Below are 17264 nucleotides of genomic sequence, written 5' to 3'. Positions count from 1 at the left end.
TTCATTCTCTTTCCAACTTTCTTTGGCACAACTGCCTCAACTTCTTCCTTTGCTTTTTTAGTCACAGCACTTGGGAATAAATTTCTCTTCAGGTACAGAGAGAGTTACCAGTCCAAGCTTTTGACTTATTTCAACTGAGATGGAGGGAAGTTTGCTTGATGTCCATTACCTGGAACTGAAGTGCATCTTGCTTCCCATTGCATTGGTCTGTCAGCTTGGTTTGTCTTCTTGGGGTGAGCATTGTTCCATCATAGAGCTGCAACTTTACCTTCAACATTTCATATTCGAGTCACCATCTTGAGCAATTTCACATGAGCTTACGAAGCTCATGACATTGCATGGAGAGCCAGTGTCTATCTGACACCTCATATCTGCTTGGTGCTCTCCTTCTGCAGTCATCATTCCAACAGTCACAAACCATTTCCTACCTCGAGACTTGACAGCATAACATATCCCAGGATATAGTGTGATTCATCAGAATCATCATCCGACATCTCTCCAGCAACCATATTTACAGGTTTGCTTTTCTTCTTTGTAGCAAAATACTTGCATACGAACATACGAACATTGATACATACATACGAACATACGAATTAGGAGCAGGAGTAAGCTTGTCGGCCCCTTGAGCCTGCACCACCATTCAATAATCTGATTGGAACCTCAAATCCACATTCCCGCCTACCCCCAATAACATTTCACCTCCTTGCTTATCAAGAATCTATCTACCTCTGCCTTAAAAATATTTATCTACCTCTGCCTTAAAAATATTCAAAGACTGTGCTTCCACCACCTTTTGAGGAAGGGAGTTCCAAAGAATCACGAAAAAAAACTCTCCTTATCTCTGTCTTCAATAGGCAACCCCTTATTTTTAAGCAGTGACCCCTAGTTCTGGATTCTCCCAGAAGAGGAAGCATCCTTTCCACATCCACCCTGTCAAGACTCCCTCAGATTCACCTCTTACTCTTCTAAACTCCAGCAGATATAAGCCTAGCCTGTCCTTTGCTCATAAGACAACCCGCCCATCCTGGGTATTAGTGTAGGAAACCTTCTCTGAACTGCTTCCAATGCATTTACATCTTTCCTTAAATAAGGAGACCAATACTGTACACAGTACTCCAGATGTGGTCTCACCAATGCCCTGTATAACTGAAGCTTACCCTCCCTACTTTTGTATTCAATACCCCTCGCAATAAATGATAACATTTTTCCAATCTCAAGACTGTCTTGATCATCTTGTTTCACAATGTGGTCGCAAAAATAAGTCTAGAGGCATGAATTACACATCCAGCACTTTCAGTAAAAGCTAAGCAGCAGTCAGCTAAATTGTACCCTGATATATTAAAGCCTAAAGCTTCTGGGAATGAAAAACATTAACCATTTCATTATTTCGAGCAAGATAAAAATCTACATTAAGAAAAAAAAGCAAAAATTTTAATTGAATGGAGTTAAACCATTTGATACAGTGCCACACAACAGACATAACTTATGGAATAAAAGGTTCAGTAATAACATGGAGGCAAATTTGGCTGTGTGACAGGAAACAGAGAGTAGTTATTAATGGATGTTTTTTGGGCTGGAGGAAGATTTGTAGTGGAGTTTCACAGGGGTTAGTGTTAGGACCCTTGCTTTTCCTGATACATATTAATGACCTAGACCATGGTGTACAAAAAAAAATTTCAAAATTTGTGTATGATACGAAAGTTGAAAGCATTGTGAACTGTGAGGAGGATAATGTTGACCTTCAAAAGTATATAGCCGAGTTGGTGGAATGGATGGACAAGTGACAGATGAGGTTCAATGCAGAGAAATGTGAAGTGATTCATTTTGGTAGGAAGAACATGGAGAGACAATATAAGGTAAAGGATACAACTCTAAAAGGTTGCAGGAGCAGAGGGACCTGGGTGTGCATGTGCATAAGTCATTGAAAGTGTGAGAGCGGTTAGTAAAGTATAGAGGCAGAGAGTACAAGAGCAAGGAAGTTATGTTGAACTTGTATAAGACACTAGTTCAGCCTCAGCTGGAGTATTGCGTCCAATTCTGGGCGCTGCACTTGAAGAAAGCTGTGAGGGCATTGGAGAGAGTACAGAAAAGATTCACGAGAATGGTTCCAGTTATGAAGATATATTGGAGAAGTTGGGCCTGTCTTCCTGAGAGAAGAGAAGGCTGAGAGGTAATTTGAAAGATGTATTCAAAATGATGAGGGATCTGTATAGAGTGGATCGGGGGAAACTGTTCCCACTCATGAAAAGATCGAGAACGAAAGGGCACAGATTTAAAGTATTTAGAAAGAGAAGCAAAAGCAACATAAGGAAAAACCTTTTCACGCAGCAAGTAGTTTAGGTCTGGAATGCAGTGCCTGAGAGTGCAATGCAGGCTGGTTCAATCAAGGCATTAAAAAGATAGACTATTATCTAAAAAGGAAGAATGTGCAGAGTTATGGGGTGAAGGCGTGGGAATGACAATAGGTGAATTGCTCATTCGGAGAGCTGATGCAAACACGATGGGCCGAATGGCCTCCTTCTGTGCTGTGTACCAGTTCTTCAGGTGGTTGAGGTTGCACTGACAGCTTCAGTAACCTTCCTCCGCAGTCATTCCATTCTTGCCTTACTTCAACAACTAAAACATCCACAAATGTATCTGATAATCTGAATGTCCTTACTGCTACTGAACACCCGATGCTCCGGCTCTTTGTTGGACATATTCTGCTAGTTGTAGACCCTGCTCTCAAAAAATATTTGCTTCTCCTTTAATAGTGGGAGCATTTTTTAACACAGCAGCAGCACTCTATTGCCCTCTCTTTCACAGATTATAAACTAATGAGGAGCACATAAGGAGGAAAAACTGTCAGGTTAGTGGCAAAGTGGCATTGACAATTGGAAGTCTTGTCCCTCTACGAATCCACCAACTTTGCGAGAAATCAGCCCTGTAAATCAAACTTAGAATATTCTAGCATGGTTTGGTTATGCGCAACTTTATCAGTTCGGCTGCTTAGAGAAACTCCGAGGTATGTTCATTTATTTAAACTTGGTGGGAAACTATTTTTACTTTTCTAAGGACTCAAAATCAATTCTTAGCTATGGAATCATTTTAGAATATGTAAAAAAAAACTGAATGAAATCAACTTAACAATGCTTTATGTTGTTTAGTAGGTACAAAACCTGTTACATATAACAAATACATCTTTTGATATTATGAAAGGCAGTACTTCTGACTGGAGAACAGGGAACAGCAAAAACTGTCATGATTAAAGGATATTTGAAGAAATATGATCCTGAAGAACACCTGTCCAAAAGATTGAATTTCTCTTCTGCCACAGAACCCAACATGTTCCAGGTAATATACAGTTGCACGTATATGAACTAAAATGAACTTGATGTATCTAATACTTGATATCAATTGTATGTTGGGGGGGGGGAGGAGTTCTTATCTTTTTGTTTTAAGGCTGCTTGAGCCGAGGCCATACTTACTTATGTCAGTAGTTAAGATACAAATTAAAAATTCCATGAAACTGTTTTATCTGTGCAGCCTATTTTTAAATTTCAATACCAGTATGTTCACCACTGCGCTCTAGACTGAATCCTTTACACAGACTTGAAGGGAAACATAAAACTTCCACAGCCCTTCAGTTACACCAAAGTCTGCACTGAGAGCTGCTGGAGGGTACAGAGTGTGCAGAAGGGTGTTTGGTAAGTGAGCAGATTTTAAGGGTTAATCTCTAAAGACTAGCTTTTGTTTTATTTACATTTAACAATTAATTGAAATTACTGTTTAAGTTAAGAGGCAAGTTAGGTTTCTTCCAGTTTGAAACAGGGGTATACAAGCTCACTGAGAGTAGCTGTAGCTAGTTAATTAGGTAGCTAGCTTAAACTGGTTTCTGAGCTCCAGCAGAAATCTCGCAAAGCTGACACATCGGGCTGAATTTTACCAGCACCTCGACACCGTGGGTTGTAGTGAGCAGGCCCGTAAAATGCTAGCAGGAATGGCCTGCCACAACCCTCGACGCCGAGAAGGCCCCGCCGGACATTAGCGACGGCGGCGAGGCCTCGGTGCAGCCCCCTCCCCCGCCGCTTGGCATCAGGGCCTTCATTAAAATATTTAAATGAGCATTAATAAAATTCAAATTAACTTACCTGCCAACAGCGACTGTCCCAAGCCGATTTTACAGCCAGCCGGCCGCGACTCACGCGCCTTTGGAACTCTGTTGGAGTTCCAAGGAGAGACACTGGTGGGGAGGGTTGAGGAATAAAATTATCAGGGTGGGAGGGGTGGGGAATCAGGGAAAACACTTTTTTTATTGGCTGTGGGGATGGTGGGAATGGGTTGAAGGGCAAATGTGAGATGGTTGGGGGGGGATGTTCGTGTCGGGAATTAAATATGTTTTCTGAATAGAGGGCAATGAAAAGACCATTGGGGAGGTTGAGAAAGGACCTCCATCTCTAATTATTTATTAAAAACAAATGAAATCTAATATCCTTTTAAAAATGTATATTTTTGCTAAGGGCTTGAAGCCCTTTAAAAATGACGCCGGCGCCTGCGCGGTGTTGCCATACACCGTTGTCGGGGACACAGCGGCATCCCCCTCTACATCATCGGGAGCGGCCACTCCACCCTCTTTATTTAAATCAGTCCCCACACGTGATTTTGCAGTGACACTTCCGTGTCGGAAGGCAGAGCGCAGCGTGCTGATCAAATTCAGCCTATCGTTGTTTTCAGAGTATAAATTTAGGGACTCTCAGCACTGCTTGTCTGCACTGAGTGCTGCTGGAGGTCACAGAGTATGAAAAAGGGAGTTTGGTAAGTGAGGGAGTTTGGTAAGGAGGGGAATGATAAATTAATTAAGAGAAAATAAACGTAATTAAATTAATACAATAAAGATGGCAGGATAGGTGATGTGTCATGGCTGCAGTATAGGGGAATTCCTGGATGCCATAGTAATCCATAGCAACCATGTCTGTAGTCAGTGTCTGCGGCTTGAGGAGCTACGACTCAGAGTCGTTGAGCTAGAGGCTGAACTGCTGAAAATGCGATGCATCAGGGAAGGGAAATGTTACTTGGACACTTTGTTCTCGAAGGTAGTCACACCCCTTAGGATAGGGTCATCTGTATTGGTCAGTGGTCAGGGACAGGAGGGTGTGACTGCAAGTCAGGCAGGTAAGAGGATCGAGAAGGTGGGAATTGAGGAGCTTCAGCCCTTGCAATTGAGCAACAAGTTTGAGGTTCTTGCAGCTTGAATGGACAAGGCTGTAGTGTGGATAAGCAGACTCACCATGGCACTGTGGTACAGGAAGCCGTTCAAGCGCCAGGACCAAAAAGGAATGTAGTGGCAGTAGACGATGGTATAGTGAGGGGGATTGACACTGTTCTCTGCAGCAAAGAGTGAGAAGGCTATGTTGCCTGCCAAGTGCCAGGGTTCAGGACATCTGCTCAGGGCTGGAGAGGAACTTACCCTGGGAGGAGGAGGATCCAGCCATCATGGTCCATATAAGTACCAATGACATAGGCAGGACGAGAAAGGAGGTTCTGCATAGTTAGTATGAGGAGCTAGGCACCAAATTAAGAAGCAGAAACTCAAAACTTGAGCCACGTGAAAATTGGAGTAAGGCAAATAGGATTACAGAAATGTATGCATGGCTCAAAGACTGGTGTGGTAGAAGTGGGTTCCGGTTTGTGGGGCACTGGCCCCTGTACTGGGAAAAGTGGGGGCTGTACCGTTGAGATGGGCTACACCTGAACCATGCTGGGACCGGTGTTGAAGCGAGTTGCATAACTAGGGAAGTAGGGAGTGTTTTAAACTAAATAGAGGGGGAAAGGGATCAAATTTTGGAGGATGTGGTAAAGCAAAGTGTAGAGACAAGGCAAGAAAGGTATTAATATGGAAAAAGATAAACTGACCGTGACAGGAAGGGACAATGATTACAAATCTAGGCATAAATCAGAAGACAAGACTAGAGGTTACAAAAATAATAAAATGACAAAGCTAAAGGCTCTGTATTTGAATGTATGTAGCATTCAAAACAAAACAGATGAACTGACAGCGCATATAGAAATAAATATGATCTGATAGTAATTACAGAGACATGGCTGCAGGATGGCATAGATTAGAAACTGAATGTTGAAAGGTACATGAAATTTAGGAAGGACAGGAAGCTAGGAAAAGGTGGAGGGGTGGCTCTGTTAATTAATGATGGTATTAGCACAATAGAGAGGGATGACCTAAGTTCAGGAAACCAGAATGTAGAAGCGGGTTTGGTAGAGATGAGAAATGATAAAGGCAAGAAGTCACTTGTTGGACTGGTGTACAGGCCCCCGAGCAGTAACCATGTGGTAGGACGGAGTATAAAGGAAGAAATAATGGGTGCTTGTCAGAAAAGTACAGCTATAATCATGGAGGATTTTAATCTACATATAGATTGGAAAAGGTAGCCGAGATGAGGAGTTCATAGAAAGTTTTCAGGATCGTTTCTTAGAACAGCATGTTCTGGAGCCAACCAGAGAGCAGGCTACACTGCAACAAGATAGGATTAATTAATGACCTCATAGTGAAGGCACCCCTAGGCAGCAGCGATCATATATGATTGAATTTTACATTCAGTCTGAGGGAGAGAAGAGTGGGTCAAAGACTAGTATTTTGAAACAAAATAAGGGCAATTATGAGGGCAAGAAAACAGTGCGAGCTAAAGTGAACTGGCAAAGTAGATTAAGGGATAGGTCAATAGAGATGCAGTGGCAGACATTTAAGGGGATAGTTCAGAATACACAGAATAGATACATTGCAATGAGAAAGAAAAATTCCAAAGGAATGATCCACCATCAGTGGTTAACTAAAAAGTTAAAGATAGTATCAAACTTAAAGAAAAAGCATTTTATTGCACAATGATGGGTGGCAGGTCAGAAGATTGTACAGAATATAAAAAGCAGCAAAGAACGACTAAGATTAATAAGGAGGGAAAAATTAGCGTACGAGAGAAAGCTGGTAAGAAATATAAAAACAGATAGTATGTGTTTCCATAGATATTTAAAAAAGAAAAGAGTTAACAAAGTGAGTGCTGGACTTATAGAGAGTGAGTCTGGGGAATTAATAAGGGAAAATAAGGAGATGGCAGATGAATTGAACAAGTATTTGACATCAGTCTTCACCAGACAGGATACAAGTAACATCCTAGAAATAGCTGTAAATCAGGAAATGGAAGAGAGGGAGGAACTCAAGAAAATTACAATCACCAGGGAAGTTGTACTGAGCAAATTGCTTGAGCTGCAGGATGACATGTCCCTGGATCCTGATGGACTTCATCCTCGGGTCTTAAAAGAAGTGGCTAGTGAGATAGTTGATGCGTTGGTTTAGATTTTCCAAAATTCCGTAGAAGCGGGGAGGGTTCCATTTGATTGCAAAATAGCCAATGTAACTTCTGTTATAGCAGGGCACTTAGAAGAATTCAAGGTAATCAGACAGAGTCAGCATGTTTTGTGAAAGGGAAATCATGTTTTACCAATTTATTGGAGTTCTTTGAAGAACAAAGAACAAAGAAAATTACAGCACAGGAACAGGCCCTTCGGCCCTCCAAGCCTGCGCCGATCCAGATCCTCTATCTAAACAAGTCGCCTATTTTCTAAGGGTCTGTATCTCTTTTCTTCCTGCCCATTCATGTATCTGTCTAGATACATCTTAAAAGACGCCATCGTGCCCGCATCTACCACCTCCGCTGGCAACGCGTTCCAGGCACCCACCACCCTCTGCGTAAAGAACGTTCCACGCATATCCCCCTAAACTTTTCCCCTTTCACTTTGAACTCGTGTCCTCTAGTAATTGAATCCCCCACTCTGGGAAAAAGCCTCTTGCTATCCACCCTGTCTATACCTCTCATGATTTTGTACACCTCAATCAGGTCCCCCCTCAACCTTCGTCTTTCTAATGAAAATAATCCTAATCTACTCAACCTCTCTTCATAGCTAGCGCCCTCCATACCAGGCAACATCCTGGTGAACCTCCTCTGCACCCTCTCCAAAGCATCCACATCCTTTTGGTAATGTGGCGACCAGAACTGCACGCAGTATTCCAAATGTGGCCGAACCAAAGTCCTATACAACTGTAACATGACCTGCCAACTCTTGTACTCAATACCCCGTCCGATGAAGGAAAGCATGCCGTATGCCTTCTTGACCACTCTATTTACCTGCGTTGCCACCTTCAGGGAACAGTGGACCTGAACACCCAAATCTCTCTGGACATTAATTTTCCCCAGGACTTTTCCATTTACTGTATAGTTCACTCTTGAATTGGATCTTCCAAAATGCATCACCTCGCATTTGCCCTGATTGAACTCCATCTGCCATTTCTCTGCCCAACTCTCCAATCTATCTATATTCTGCTGTATTCTCTGACAGTCCCCTTCACTATCTGCTACTCCACCAATCTTAGTGTCGTCTGCAAACTTGCTAATCAGTCCACCTATACTTTCCTCCAAATCATTAATGTATATCACAAACAACAGTGGTCCCAGCACGGATCCCTGTGGAACACCACTGGTCACACATCTCCATTTTGAGAAACTCCCTTCTACTGCTACTCTCTGTCTCCTGTTGCCCAGCCAGTTCTTTATCCATCTAGCTAGTACACCTTGGACCCCAAGCGCCTTCACTTTCTCCATCAGCCTGCCATGGGGAACCTTATCAAACGCCTTACTGAAGTCCATGTATATGACATCGACAGCCCTTCCCTCATCAATCAACTTTGTCACTTCCTCAAAGAATTCTATTAAGTTGGTAAGACATGACCTTCCCTGCACAAAACCATGTTGCCTATCACTGATAAGCCCATTTTCTTCCAAATGGGAATAGATCCTATCCCTCAGTATCTTCTCCAGCAGCTTCCCTACCACTGACGTCAGGCTCACCGGTCTATAATTACCTGGATTATCCCTGCTACCCTTTTTAAACAAGGGGACAACATTAGCAATTCTCCAGTCCTCCGGGACCTCACCCGTGTTTAAGGATGCTGCAAAGATATCTGTTAAGGCCCCAGCTATTTCCTCTCTCGCTTCCCTCAGTAACCTGGGATAGATCCCATCCGGACCTGGGGACTTGTCCACCTTAATGCCCTTTAGAATACCCAGCACTTCCTCCCTCCTTATGCCGACTTGACCTAGAGCAATCAAACATCTGTTCCTAACCTCAACATCCGTCATGTCCCTCTCCTCGGTGAATACCGATGCAAAGTACTCGTTTAGAATCTCACCCATTTTCTCTGAGTCCAAGCATAACATTCCTCCTTTGTCCTTTAGTGGGCCAATCCTTTCTCTAGTTACCCTCTTTCTCCTTATATATGAATAAAAAGCTTTGGGATTTTCTTTAACCCTGTTTGCTAAAGATATTTCATGACCCCTTTTAGCCCTCTTAATTCCTCGTTTCAGATTGGTCCTACATTCCCGATATTCTTTCAAAGCTTCGTCTTTCATCAGCCGCCTAGACCTTATGTATGCTTCCTTTTTCCTCTTAGCTAGTCTCACAATTTCACCTGTCATCCATGGTTCCCTAATCTTGCCATTTCTATCCCTCATTTTCACAGGAACATGTCTCTCCTGCACGCTAATCAACCTCTCTTTAAAAGCCTCCCACATATCAAATGTGGATTTACCTTCAAACAGCTACTCCCAATCTACATTCCCCAGCTCCTGCCGAATTTTGGTATAGTTGGCCTTCCCCCAATTTAGCACTCTTCCTTTAGGACCACTCTCGTCTTTGTCCATGAGTATCTTAAAGCTTACGGAATTGTGATCACTATTCCCAAAGTAGTCCCCTACTGAAACTTCAACCACCTGGCCGGGCTCATTCCCCAACACCAGGTCCAGTATGGCCCCTTCCCGAGTTGGACTATTTACATACTGCTCTAGAAAACCCTCCTGGATGCTCCTTCCAAATTCTGCTCCATTTAGACCTCTAACACTAAGTGAATCCCAGTCAATGTTGGGAAAATTAAAATCTCCTATCACCACCACCCTGTTGCTCCTACATCTTTCCATAATATGTTTACATATTTGTACCTCTATCTCACGCTCGCAGTTGGGAGGCCTGTAGTACAGCCCCAATATTGTTACCGCACCCTTCCTATTTCTGAGTTCTGTCCATATTGCCTCACTGCTCGAGTCCTCCATAGTGCCCTCCTTCAGCACAGCTGTGATATCCTCTTTGACCAGTAATGCAACTCCTCCACCCCTTTTACCTCCCTCTCTATCCCGCCTGAAGCATCGATATCCTGGGATATTTAGTTGCCAATCATGCCCTTCCCTCAACCAAGTCTCAGTAATAACATCATACCTCCAGGTACTAATCCAAGCCCTAAGTTCATCTGCCTTACCTACTACACTTCTTGCATTAAAACAAATGCACCTCAGACCACCAGTCCCTTTACATTCATCATCTGCTCCCTGCCTGCTCTTCCCTTTAGTCACACTGACTTCATTATCTAGTTCCTTACAGGCTTTTGTTACTACCTCCTTACTGTCAACTGACCTCCTCAATTGGTTCCCATCCCCCTGCTACATTAGTTTAAACCCTCCCCAACAGCGTTAGCAAAAGCACCCCCAAGGACATTGGTTCCAGTCCGGCCCAGGTGTAGACCGTCCAATTTGTAATAGTCCCACCTCCCCCAGAACCGGTCCCAATGTCCCAAAAATCTGAACCTCTCCTTCCTGCACCATCTCTCAAGCCACGCATTCATCCTGACTATTCTTTCATTTTTACTCTGACTATCACGTGGCACTGGTAGCAATCCTGAGATTACTACCTCTGAGGTCCTACTTTTTAACTTGGCTCCTAACTCCCTAAATTCTGCTTGTCGGACCTCATCCCGTTTTGTACCTATATCATTGGTGCCTATGTGCACAACGACAGCTGGCTGTTCACCCTCCCCCTTTAGAATGTTCTGCAGCCGATCTGAGACATCCCTGACCCGTGCACCTGGGAGGCAACATACCATTCGGGAGCCTCGTTTTCGACCACAGAACTGCCTATCTACTCCCCTTACAATCGAATCCCCTACGACTATAGCCCTTCCACTCTTTTTCCCGCCCTTCTGAACAGCAGAGCCAGCCACGGTGCCATGAACCTGGCTACTGCTGCCTTCCCCTGGTGAGCCATCTCCCTCAACAGTATCCAAAACGGTATACTTGTTTTGGAGGGAGATGACCGCAGGGGACTCCTGCGCTGCCTTTCTGCTCTTTCTCTGCCTTTTGGTCACCCATTCCCTTTCTCCCTCAGCAATCCTAATCTGCGGTGTGACCAATTCACTAAACGTGATATCCACGACCTCCTTAGCATCGCGCATGCTCCAAAGTGAGTCCATCCGCAGCTCGAGAGCCGTCATGCGGTCTAACAAGAGCTGCAGTTGGACACACTTCCAGCACGTGAAGGAGTCAGGGACATCAGCCGTGTCACTGAGCTCCCACATTGAGCAAGAGGAGCATGACACGGGTCTGAGATCTCCTGCCATTTTTAATCTTAAGCTTAACTTAGTTAAATGAAAATGGAACGATAAGTTTTTACCAATCACGATAAAACCAGAGAAATAGAAAAAGCCTTACCTTATATACACCCCACCGAGTCCTTTTTTTTTGGTTAGAGGAGGAGGGCGGGTGGGAGACACTACAAGTGTGGTGTCTCGGGTTCAGAAACCGCCCAAATATATAGTGTTTTACTTACCCAGCAGCCCCCTGGCCTCCGCCGAAAACAAAAGGAAATTAAGTTTACTTTCAAACTGACCTTCCCAGCTGCTCACTCGCTCGCACTCTGCTCCCGAAAAAGCTGCTGCAATGAAAGGAAAGTTATTTTAAACCGCCCAAATATATAGTGTTTTACTTACCCAGCAGCCCCCTGGCCTCCGCCGAAAACAAAAGGAAATTAAGTTTACTTTCAAACTGACCTTCCCAGGTGCTCACTCGCTCGCACTCTGCTCCCGAAAAAGCTGCTGCAAAGACATAACATGTGCTGTGGGTAAAGGGTAACTGGTGGATATACTTTACTTAGATTTCTAGAAAGCATTTGATAAGATGCCACATCAAGGGTTATTGTGGAAAGTAAAAGCTCATAGTGTAGGGGTAATATTTTGGCTTGGATAGAAGATTGGCTAGTTAACAGGAAACAGAGAGTAGGCATAAACGGGTCATTTTCTGGTTGGTAGGATGCAATGAGTAATGTGCCACAGAGATCAGTGCTGGGCCTCAACTTTTTGCAATTTATATAAATGACTTGGGTGAAGGGACCGAAGGTATGGTTGCTAGATTTGCTGACGACACAAAGATAGGTAGGAAAGTAAGTTATGAAAAGGACATAAGAAGGCTACAAAGGGATATCGATAGGTTAAGTGAGTGGGCAAAGATCAGGCAAATGGAGAATAATGTGGGAAAATGTGCAGAAAGAATAAAAAAGAAGCATATTTTCTAAATGGTGAGACATTGCAGAGCTCTGAGATGCAGGGGGATCTGAGTGTCCTAGTGCACGAACCGCAAAAGGTTAGTATGCAGGTACAACATGTAATTAGGAAAGCTAATAGGATGTTATCGTTTATTGCGAGGGGAATTCAACACAAAAGTAGGGAAATAATCCTTCAGGTATCCATGGCATTGGTGAGACTACATCTGGAGTACTTGTACAGTATTGGTCTCTTTATTTAAGGAAGGATGTAAATGCATTGGAAGCAGTTCAGAGAAGGTTTACTAGGCAAATACCTGGTATGGGCGGGTTGTCTTTTGAGGAAAGGTTGGACTGGCTCAGCTTGTATCCATATAAGATTCTCAGGGGTCTTGACAGGGTGGATGTGGAAAGGATGTTTCCTCTTGTGGGAGAATCTAGAACTTGGAGTCACTGTTTAAAAATAAGGGATTGCCTATTGAAGACAGAGATGAGGAGAATGTTTTTCTGTCAGAGGGTCATGAGTCTTTGGAACTCTCTTCTTCAAAATGTGGTGGAAGCAGAGTTTTTGAATATTTTTATGGCAGAGGTAGATATATGCTTGATAAGCAAGGGTTTGAAGGTTATTGGGAGTAGGCGGGAACGTGTTGAGGTTCCACTCAGATCAGCCAGGATCTTCTTGAATAACAGAGCAGGCTCAAGGGGCCGAGTGGCCTACTCCTGTTCCTAATTCATATGTTCATATGTACATTTGTTTGACCTAGACCTTTGTGTACAGGGCACAATTTCAAAGCTTGTAGATGATACAAAACTTGGAAGTATTGTGAACTGTGAAGAGGATAGTGTAGAACTCCAAAATGACATCGACAAGTTGGTGGATTTGGGCAAACAGGTGGCAGGTGAAGTTCAATGCAGAGAAATGTGAACTGATTCATTTTGATAGGAAGAACATGGAGAGACAATATGAAATAAAGGGTACAATTCTAAAGGGAATGCAGGAGCAGAGGGACCTGGGTGTACATTGCATAAGTCACTGAAGATGGCAGGTCAGGTTGATAAAACGGTTAATAAAGCATACAGTATCCTGGCCTTTATTAATAGAAGCATAGAGTACAAGAGCAAGGAAGTCATGTATTAGACATTAGGTCGGCCTCAGCTGGAGTATTGCGACCAGTTCTGGGCACTGCACTTTCGGAAAGATGTGAGGGCATTGGAGAGAGTACGGAAAAGATTCACGAGAATGGTTCCAAGGATGAGGAATTTCAGTTATGAAGATAGATTGGAGAAATTAGAACTGTTTTCCTTGGAGAAGAGAAGGCTGAGAGGAGACTTGATAGTGGTATTCAAAATCATGAGGGGTCTGGACAGAGTAGATAGAGACAAATTGTTTCCACTTGTGAAAGGATCAAGAAGGAGAGGGCACAGATTTAAAGCATTTGGTAAGAGAAGCAAAAGGTGACGATGAAAAGCTTTTTCACGCAGCGAGTGGTTTAAGTCTGGAATGCACTGCCTGAGAACGTGGTGGAGGCAGGTTCAATTGAAGCATTCAAAAGGGAATTAGACTGTTATATGAAAAAGAAGAATGTGCAGGGTTACGGAGTGAAGGCGGGGGAATGGAACTGAGTGAATTGCTCTTTTAGAGAGCCGATGTGGACACAATGGGTCGAATGGCCTTGCATGCACTGTAACAATTTTGTTATTCTGTGATTCTTTAAATGTTTGCAGGTATTTAAAATCTGTCATTGCCTAGCAATTTACTGCCCTTCAGAATAAAGTACGCTGTCAGATCCCAATGGGATCCCAATGAGCTACCACCCACCATCCATTTTTCAAATTGCAGCTCACAGGCATCAGGACCCTAAGAATATTGACTCCTCTGTCTTTCTGACAAACATACAAATGAAACTATCTGCATAAACTGCACCACCAGTGCCACTATATTTTATTATCCATAATGTGTGTATCTCTTACCTGTCAGGTAACCCACCACCCCCCCCCCTGCCAAGACTGAGGCACACATTATTTCACCACATGACTGGAAGGACATTTGCATAGTACCAGACAATGTTGAAACAATTGGGACCCAGTAGTTACTTCCCCAATGCACAGAAGTGGTCAGACCAGTTTTAGTCACATGACTAACTGGCTGTTGCAGAGAATTTGAACTTCCAATAAAGGATTTTGAAGAGACTGTTCCATATAAGGAGCTTGTCACATGACTAACATGCTGGGAAACGTGGGAGCTTTTTGCATTTGAGCTCCCAACAAAGGGATTAAAGCGGAGAATGCTGTGTGCTCATGGACTGAGAACATCTCCTCTCCTGTCTACCTGACTTCATCTCTTCCCATGGAACTGAATCTTGTGAAAACACTTGAAACTCAAAGAGAGAAAGGTTTCCTACGTGAATAAGGTTTTAAGAAGACTACTGGGTCCCAATGAAATTCAAGACCATATCTTCAATCAAGGACTACAGCAAGCTCAAGAAACTGTAACAAGATATTGCCTCAAACTGTTCTACATATCTTTTCTTCTGCTCTTTTCCGTCCCTGTCTGCGTGTTTATATTGCATGTGCATGCTAGCGTGGGCGGGTCGTATATCCATTGGCATGAACCATATTAGAGTTTGAGTTTAAGGTTTAATAAATTTCATCTTTCTTCTTTCAACCAAAGAAAGCCTGTTTGTGCTCATTTCTTTGCCTTATAATTGGAAAGTTATGAACAAGGATTCACAAAGGGGGAGCTCAAAACACTATGTGTTTAAAATTAAATCTTGTTACAAAAGGACCAGGTAAAGACAGCAAAAGACACATTGTTCACCTGGTCATAACATACTCTAATGCCTGCTAACATGGTGCTTTCCCTTCCTAACAGTGTGTGTATGCTCAGATGAACCATCTGATATTGTGCTTCTTCTCAGTGCAACCGTGTGGCTGATGCTTGTGGGTGGATAGCATCTGTGTATTGTTGGAAATTTCCTTGGACTGAAGTGATACAACCACAAAACGAACATAGGAAGAGCATTTAGGCTCTCAAGCCTATCCTACTGTTCAATGAGATCATGGCTGATCTATGACCTAACTTCAGGTACCTGCCTTTGCCCCATATAGAAGCACATGAGGGGGCTGTTCGGCCTGTCATGTCCATGCCAACTCACCTAGTCCCACTCCCTCGCCTTTTGCCCATAGCGCTGCAAGTCTTTTCTCTTCCGACAATTATCCAATTATCCCTTAATACCTTTGGTTCACAAAAATATATCAATCTTAGATTTATAATTAACAGCTGATCTAACGTCAATTGTCATTTGCATAAGAGAGTTGCAAATTTCTACCAACCTTTTCATGTAGAAGCATTTCCTAAGTTCGCTCCAGAAAGGTCCAGCACTAGTTTTTAGACGATACCCCCTAGTCCTAGATTTCACAACCAGCAGAAATAGGTTCAGCATTCCATTAACCCTTTTGATTGTGTTCTGTACCTTTTAATAACAGTTTAGTGGTCTATATACCTGGATCCCTGTTTCTGTGCCATATATCCTATGTAATCCCAAGGTCTGTTTGCACCTCTACTGTCTCTCGTTTTTCACCATTTAGAAAACATTCTGTTCTATCATTTTTAGGTCCAAAGTAGATGACCTCACATTTGCTTACAATGAAATCAATTTTCTACAATTATGCCCATTCACTTAATCTATTAATACCTCTTTGAAATTTTAGCTTCCAACTACATTGCTTACAATGCCGCCTGTCTTTGTGTCAACTCTGTGAGCAAGGGCCTGAGAGGTCCAGCTGTGAGCTGTAGCACTCCCTTAGCTACAGATCCAGTTGTTTATGCTTGTTTTCTTGCAAATGCGAAGGTGGAGGAATGGTGGGTGCGTTGCCTTCACGACAGAACAACATTATCCATTACTGGTTTCTGCTCATTAACTCTGCCTAGCACCATCCACATAACAGAGTTGACTTTAGTAGACCAAACTGCTCATGTTCATTCCAAGTACTGCCTGATTTATACTGGGCACAAAGGCCACATGAAAATTGTAGCCATATAGTCTAGTACTATCTAATCTCTTTATTTTCTCCCATGTATTCCAGTAGCCTCCATTATAAATTTCAGGTGTGCTTTAGATATTGAGTCAGGTTCAGCATCTCTGATCTTTTCTGAAATTGAATCTGATACTCTGACAATCAGGACCTTTTCTGACAAGTGTACAGTCATATAACAGCATGATGCAGAGGTAATAATGAATTGGACGCAGTAATAGCACACATGCTTCTTCAGCCTTCTAAAAGGCTGATTGATTAACATGACAATGAAGGAAGGCCAAAAAAAGCTAGTTTATTTCATAACTGTTAAGTAGACATACAGAGGGACAATCTGTGGTAAATATTACCTCACTTTATCTATTTGCACTACAGAAAATACAACATAGCTTAATGTCCTTACTAGAATTGAATGATAAAATCATAAAATAATAAAGCACAGAAGGAGGCCATTTGTCTCATTATGTCTGTACTGGCTCTTTGAAAAAGCTATCCAATTCGTCCCACTCCCCTGCTCTTTCCCCATAACTCTGCAAATTTTTCCCCTTCAAGTAATTATCCAATTCCCCTTTTCAGTGCATTGCAGATCATAGCAACTCATTACATAAAAATTGTTTTCCTCTTGTCACCTCTGGTTCTTTTGCCAATTACCTTAATTCTGTGTCCTCTGATTACTGACCCTTTTGCCACTGAAACTGCTGACAACAACACAACTTATATTTACATAGCACCTTTAACTATATAAAACTTCCCAAGGCAGTTTCCAGGAGTGTCATAAAACAAAATATGACACCGAGCCACATAAGGAGATATTAGGTCAGATAACC

The 17264-nt window shown here is 42.8% G+C and overlaps 1 protein-coding gene across 1 annotated transcript in view; it reads left to right on the top strand.

Annotated features, from left to right (window-relative positions):
* LOC137367180 (dynein axonemal heavy chain 8-like) overlaps positions 1 to 17264 on the top strand; it is a 2531605-nt gene that overhangs the window by 1566131 nt on the left and 948210 nt on the right. The window contains exon 127 of the mRNA XM_068028616.1: positions 3199 to 3333. Within this exon, the coding sequence (XP_067884717.1) occupies positions 3199 to 3333 (135 nt within the window). The remainder of the gene's footprint in view (positions 1 to 3198; positions 3334 to 17264) is intronic.

This window comes from Heterodontus francisci, chromosome 3, assembly GCF_036365525.1.
Source record: "Heterodontus francisci isolate sHetFra1 chromosome 3, sHetFra1.hap1, whole genome shotgun sequence".
Lineage (NCBI taxonomy): Eukaryota > Metazoa > Chordata > Chondrichthyes > Heterodontiformes > Heterodontidae > Heterodontus > Heterodontus francisci.
This window is presented reverse-complemented; position numbering and strand designations above follow the sequence as displayed.